Source organism: Pyrus communis, chromosome 9 (assembly GCF_041283825.1).
Source record: "Pyrus communis isolate YQ-2024b chromosome 9, ASM4128382v1, whole genome shotgun sequence".
Classification (NCBI taxonomy): Eukaryota; Viridiplantae; Streptophyta; class Magnoliopsida; order Rosales; family Rosaceae; genus Pyrus; species Pyrus communis.
Genome location: NC_142573.1, coordinates 28,341,744 through 28,348,613, shown reverse-complemented (window position 1 = coordinate 28,348,613; position 6,870 = coordinate 28,341,744). Strand labels below are relative to the sequence as shown.

The following is a 6,870-nucleotide window of genomic DNA, read 5'->3' as shown; positions in this document are numbered from 1 at the left end:
CTAGTTAATCACGAGTTCGGAATCACCAAGGACGAGAACGCCGGATGCCCATAAATCGTGTAAAACGTGGAGGCTGATGATGAGGGCTTCATATTCGGCCTCATTATTTGTACAGCTGAAATCCAACTTGAGAGAAAAAGACCAGCGGTAGTGGTCGGGTGACTGAATGGCAATACCAACACCAGACGAGGTCGAAGTACTGGAACCATCAAAATGCATAGTCCAATGGTTATCACGTGTTGTGATTAAACCAATGTCGACGTCGCCCCCCCCAAAACCATAAGGGGAAGGGTGTTGGGCCAAGAAATCGGCGAAAGCTTGCCCCTTGACGGCCTTTCGGGGTACGTACTGAAGGCTGAACTCGGATAAGGCGAGTGTCCATTTCCTGATTTGGCCTTTGACGATGGGCCGAGTGAGCATGTAACGAATCACGTCTGTTTGGGCGATGACCTGCGTAACTGATGGGAGCATGTAGTGTCGAAGCTTTGATGCGGCAAAAAACAAAGCTAAGCAAAGTTTTTCGACAGGTGAATAATTGAGCTCCGGCGAATTCAGATTTCGGCTAAGATAAAAGATAGCTTGTTCACGCCTTACATTGTTATCTTGCACAAAGAGACAACCAATGGATTCAGCGGTTGCCGAAATGTACAATTTAAGGGGTTTACCGCGACAAGGTGGAATTAGCATGGGTGGTGTGGAAAGGGCCACCTTGATTTGCGTAAATGCAGTTTGATGCTCTTCGCGCCATTCAAATTTGTCGAAATCCTTAAGTTTAAGGAACGTAGAAAATGCCTTCATCTTACCGGCCGAATTGGAGATGAAACGGCAGAGGAAATTTATCTTCCCGAGTAATGACTGGAGCTGCTTCTTTGTTGTCGGAGGTGGGGCGCTAATGATTGCACAGGCTTTATTTTCGTCGACTTCAATGCCGCGATGGTGCACCAAAAATCCCAAGAAATTATCGGTCGAAACACCAAAGGCACACTTGGCCGGGTTCATTTTGAGATTATTCTTGCGCATGCGAAGGAACGCTTGCCGCAGATCATCCAGGTGCGTTTGGCGGCGCTTAGACTTTACCACCACATCATCGATATAAACTTCGACGATTGTACCGATTAAGTCGTGGAATATCGTATTCATGGCTCGTTGGTATGTGGCGCCAGCATTCTTGAGGTCGAATTGCATGACTACCCATTCGTAAGTACCGAGTGCTCCAGGGCAGCGGAAAGCCGTCTTGTGGACGTCGGCTTCAGCGATAAAGATCTGGTTGTAACCAGCATGGCCGTCCATGAAAGATAGCAATTCATGATTAGCTGCAGCATCAATTAGCAAGTTTGAGATTGGCATTGTATATTCATCATTGGGAGTGGCCAGATTTAGATTACGAAAATCGATGCAAATGTGAAGGGCTCCACTTTTCTATAATACCGGGACGATATTGACCAACCATTCGACGTACCGAGCGGTCCTAATAAACCCGGCTTTTAGAAGCCGAACTAATTCGTCATTGATGCCAAGTTGTACTTCGGTCGAAAATCGACATGGGGGTTGTCGAAAAGGCTTACACCCGTCCTTGATGCGTAGCTCATGCTCTACAAGGCTTCGATTGAGGCCCGGCATTTCATAATAGTTCCACGCGAAGCAATCTTTAAATTCCTGAAGTAATTTACGGAGTTCGGCCTTCATAGACGGTGGGAGTAACGCGCTGATAAACAATGTTCGAGGATCATCGGCCGTGCCCACATTGACTTCCTCCAATGAGTCCTTAACCTGGGGCCGATTGTCTTCGAGTTCGGCTGGCGTGGCCTGAACTTTATCGAAAGATAGAACCGGGCCGTTATCTGCTTCGGCCAAAAATTCGATTAAATTGATGCCGGGATTTGGTTGCTTGGCAATGGCGTACCAATGGGCCAACAGACATTCCACTGTTGATGAAACCGCAGCCTGACGCCTTTCTTGCTTGGTTGTATCAATCATCGGCATTGGTGAGTAAATCTGCCAAGCCAAGTCTCGCCGAATCCTGTTGAACAGTCTCGACGCCGACCTCGATAACTTTCTGTACCGAAATTCTCATCGGCCGCCCATCCTCATTGAAACCTTGGAGGGTGATATGGCCGACGTGATCATCGTAATAACGAGCCTGAATCATGTTGGTTTCAAATGGCTGATTATCGGCTGAGTGTACTATGACCGATTTGCCATCCCAAAAGATGAGGACTTGGTATAGTGATGAAGGAATGCAACTGGTTTGGTGGATCCAATCGCGGCCAAGCAATGCGTTATAGTCAGTCTTGGAGTCAATTATAAAGAATGACGTCATGTGGTGATGACCGGCAATGCTGACCTCCAACGGGAACACTCATTTGGTCTGAGACTTGTCGCCGATGAAGCTGCTCATAGTTATACCTGACGGGATGAGCTCGTTATCAGAACGGCGTAAGGCCTTCATGACGGACATCGGCATAATGTTGACTGTGGCTTCACAGTCGACAAACACTTTAGAAATGGGAAATCCTTCGATATGAGCCGTGACGTATAACGGCTTTAGATGTTGGAGATTAACCGAGGGGGAACGGGGAAATAATTAGGCCAAAGTTGCCTTAAGGTTGTCCCCGTTTCGGACTTCCCTATCGTCGTCGTTTGTGACGAAATCCACTTGTGTTGCTTCATCAGCAATTACGTCCCCGTCCAAGAAATTTGATTGATAGGTACTTGGTTGGAACTCAGCAGGTAGGACGTGGACCATACTGATCTCCATATGTTCGAGGACCGAGGGACCCATCGGATCGTGGTCGTCGTTTTCCGCAGAAGTAACCATAGTATCAGTCGGCAGAGCATCCTCAATCGAACTTTGGAGTGCCTCGGTGTGAACTAGCATCTGAGGCGTGTTAACCGAGTCTAGCTTATTTTGGCTATTTTCCTCGACCATGTTTACTGCCGAAGATTTATTTTGGTCATGCGCTATACGAGCTCGTTCTTCATAGGCGATACGGGCGTTCCTCGTGTCTAGATATGCATCCAAACGCGTTACCCTTTTTTCCTCGTCGGCTGTGAGGCCAAAGAGAGATGCAGCCGAGAAAACTTCAAAATGATATCGCAAATGATGAAGGTCTTCGAAGAAAAAGGGTAATTTGACGGCGTCAATATCCGTGTAAAGATCAACCTCAAAACCAAGGACCCGAGCCTCCCGTATATGTTAGAATCTAGCTTTTATCGCTAGGTCGGAAGTTTTCTGGATAATTTGCTCGGCATCAGGGCAGGTTAGTGCTAGGTCGAAGGCTTCCTGACATGCCCTGGGTAGTTCGTACAAGTCATTGGTGGAATATTTCTTATGAAACTCTCGCATGTACTCCAAGGAGTCACTGAGGAATGGAGGGTGTAGATTGCGTCGTATTTTGGCGAACGGCTCGCGCGGTGGTAACGGAGAAAGCTTCCTTTCGACCTCTTGTCTAAAATGCTCGAGACGAGCTCTCGTCTCCCCAGGCCGGAGAAGAAGCTTGATACGTTTCTCGTACTCTTCAATAGTGGTCTCAAAGTCGGGAACCGCTACTTTTTTCCCTTCGAGTAACTCGGTCATGATAGTCGGGGTTGGCCGCTCACTAATGCTTTCCACGGCCTCTTTTGGTTGCCACCGGTTGGCAGGGTTAGCCTGCGCTTCTCGTCGTCGAGCCATGCAATCTATCTGTTGGCGACGACGTTTTTGGGATTTAGACAACGCCGTATATAGGCCAGTCGGAGAATTGTAACTGTACCAACGTTGATCTGGTGTCCTGGGTGGTTTGAACGTTTTTCGATCGGCTGGTGAGCCCGACCTGCTGGCATTGCGCGAGTAATAATCCTCGTTATAGAAAGGTATGTCAAAGTTAAGACGCCGCCTGACCGGGGCCTGGTCTTTTGGTCGTACCTGTGGGCCGAGTCTCTCAAACACTTGGCGTCGTGGATCATTACTAAACCCTCTTGGTGATGTTGCAGAGGTCGTAGATGGTGGGCCTAAAGTTGGTGTCGAAGACGTCTTTTTCCTAGGTTCGACTGGTGTTTTACAATGGTCGCATAAAACCCTTGATTCATGAGTTTCCTCGGAACTCGACCCCGTCATAGGCTCATCGATGGGTGGCCCCGAGCGTTCTGTAGGTGGTGCATTTGAAAATAAATCAATCTTTAGTCTTGTTTGACCATTCCGTTTACGAATATGCTGCACCGGGACTTATTCGGCCTTCCCTTTTCCTTTGTCTTTAGGAAGATGAGCATCTACCATACCAATTGTTGTTGAAGGGAAGGGATTGACGTCAACCGCCATCTGCTTCTCCGGGAATTTCAACTTTCCTTTCTCGATCCAACCTTGAATTGTGTCTCGGAATACAACACAATTATTGGTTGCATGCTTATTAGAATTATGATACTTGCAATATATCTTGCCCTTCAATTCGTCGGCCTTAGGGATAGTGTGCCCCGGCCGAAGCTTGATGATTTTTGCTGCCAATAATTGATCGAAAATTGCATCGGCTTTGGTGATATTGAAAGTGTATACTTTCGATGTTTTGCTCATTTCCTCAACGGCCGAACGGGTCTTGGTGTCTTTGGAACTCACTTGAGCTAAAGCCTTGCATACATAAGGTTTATCTATTACTCTCTCAGCCGTATCCACACTAGCATACTGAGGGTCCTCGCTTTCGGCCAATGCATAGCTAACCCTGGGATTCTTATACAACGTTCCCCGGGATGGTGACTTTGATATCTTTTCTTCTAGGAGCAAATAATCATACTGCTCAACGTGTTGAGCAAGTTCGTACATATCTCGAATATTTGCCCCCAGAAACTTCTTTTTATATTCCACATCCAATCTGTTGAGGGCGATCCTGACGAATTCCACTTCGGGGAGAGGTACTCGACACCAATTCCTGGCCGACTTAAACCTTGTTAGGTATTCCATTGGAGATTCGTCGGACGCTTGAGCCATCCTGGCCAACGATGATACGAACATTTCCATCCCGGCCGATAGAATTTTTCATGGAATTTCTCGACTAATTCTTCCCAACTCTATACGGAGTTGGGTGGGAGATTAATGTACCAAGCGAAAGTTGAGCTTGTCAGTGAAAAATTAAACAGCCGTAATTTATAGAAGTCGCTATTGACGTCTCCACACTGCGCCGTGAACCAAGCCACATGTTCTAATGAGGATAATGACGATTCCTCGGCGAAAAGACTGAAATCAGGGATCTTGAAACCTCGCGAGTATTCAAACCTTTCTACATAAGCCGGGTATGGATGGATGAATTTTGGAAACTTCGGTCCCTTCTTTAGGGCCAAGTCAATCATTCTCTAGACCTCAATCATGTTTACGGAAGCGGCTTCTTCTCCCTGGCTTGGTCCATCGGATCTATTGCCCGGTCCACCTCTTTTATCTAAGGTCATTGGTTGTGGCCGGGCGGGCCCTTTCTCGGCTTATACTGGAACATTCGTAGAAAGCTGCCGAGGCTGGCCGACCTGGCCATCTTCAAAGGCTTTACTAACCAACAGTTCAAGCATCCTGGTCTGTGTGTCGTTGTTACTTCGTATTGCATCCAGTAAATCATTCATCTTTTGACCAATCGACTGCTCGACCTGTCGATACTGTTCATCAAGTCGTCTCCGAAGAAACGACCTAGTTGGTGGATCAGAACCCTCCCCACCATCGTCGTCGCAATCTTCCACTATTCCTTCAACGAACATGCCTGCTGTTTGGTTAGGGACTTCTAAGTTGCGAAGTTGTCTGCCGAGATAGATTTCATTCTCTCGGTATGTCGCGCTTGTGGCCTCGGGCGGCGCAAAAATGATCGGATTTTTTGCCGAGTGCAAATCCTGCCCAAGGCCTTGCAGTGGTAAGTCAGTTGTTGACTTTCCCATGATTGTTTTCTTCTTTACAGACCGTGTCTCAATGGTCATGAACTCCGAAGGTTTAGCACAATGGTCCCACCGGGTGTGCCAAAATGTTGACTCTAAAAATTACAAAACCCACGTGGCGCGCAGGCCGAGTAACTAATAAGCTAACTACGTCATTCGGTTGAATGCGGGGCGTGCCAACTCGTCGGCCGAGCTCGGCCGAGGAGTAAAATTTGTTGATGTCGCGTTGAGCGCGTTGTTGACTTCTTTATCTCGCGACTGCGACCAAGGAAGGAACACTCTTGGTCTTTGGGTTCTAGAGCCTGAAGACAAGGCTACTAATTCTGCCAAGTTCACAAATCGTCGACACCCGATTCAGTAACTGTGATTATATTCGTAAGAGTATAGGCACGTCGAATCGACACTAAACTATATGGACACAGGTACTCAAATGTGATGTATGTCTTGATGGTGAATGTAGTTCGGCAGTCGGAATGCCGAACTCTGAAACTCACTTGTGAGTATCTATACTTTACACTAAGCCACTAGCAATCGAACCAATAAGGTTAGTCACACCTTTGTTTGGGGATATAGTCATACTGTTACGACTACTAATGCAATTCGATCAACTAAACTTTGAATTTTTAGCAGCCTTTGAATCAATGCAATGGATTTGTTGTGTCCCATTTAACCAAGAACATCTCAAAAACATTGATCTTATGATAACTTTGAGCTTGTCTTAATAATAAAAAAATTCAATTGAAGAGCATGCTTATTTAGCAAAGTTAGAGAAAACATACAATTTTCCGGTTTTAATTAGACCTAATATTTTAAAACATGTGAATCTAATTTCATCCAGGATCTTAACCATGCATTAGTTCCATATGTGCATGACAAGAAAAATAGTTTGCTATAGAATTGAAAAACTGAAAGCAACTCTAGCATGACTTTTGCAAAATATTAGGCAACCAAATATTGATATATATGAATGATTTTTCCAGTTTAGTTAAT

The 6,870-nt window shown here is 46.2% G+C and overlaps 1 protein-coding gene across 1 annotated transcript; it reads right to left on the bottom strand.

Moving 5' to 3' along the window:
• Positions 1–1,347, bottom strand: LOC148694539 (uncharacterized). Its single transcript, XM_088700732.1, has 2 exons — positions 1,192–1,347; positions 1–162 (listed from the first exon to the last, which is right to left on the bottom strand). The coding sequence occupies exons 1-2, from the start codon at positions 1,345–1,347 to the stop codon at positions 1–3; spliced, it is 318 nt and encodes a 105-aa protein (XP_088556858.1).
• Between the last annotated feature and the right edge of the window lie 5,523 nt (positions 1,348–6,870).

What these genes read in the sequence shown, in the direction of transcription:
- LOC148694539 (XM_088700732.1), bottom strand. Translation starts at nt 1,347, where the DNA reads ATGCCAATCTCAAACTTGCTAATTGATGCTGCAGCTAATCATGAATTG. An exon ending in CACTCGGTACTTACGAATGG is followed by an intron (nt 163 to 1,191) that starts GTAGTCATGCAA and finishes ATTGCCATTCAG; the next exon opens with TCACCCGACCACTACCGCTG.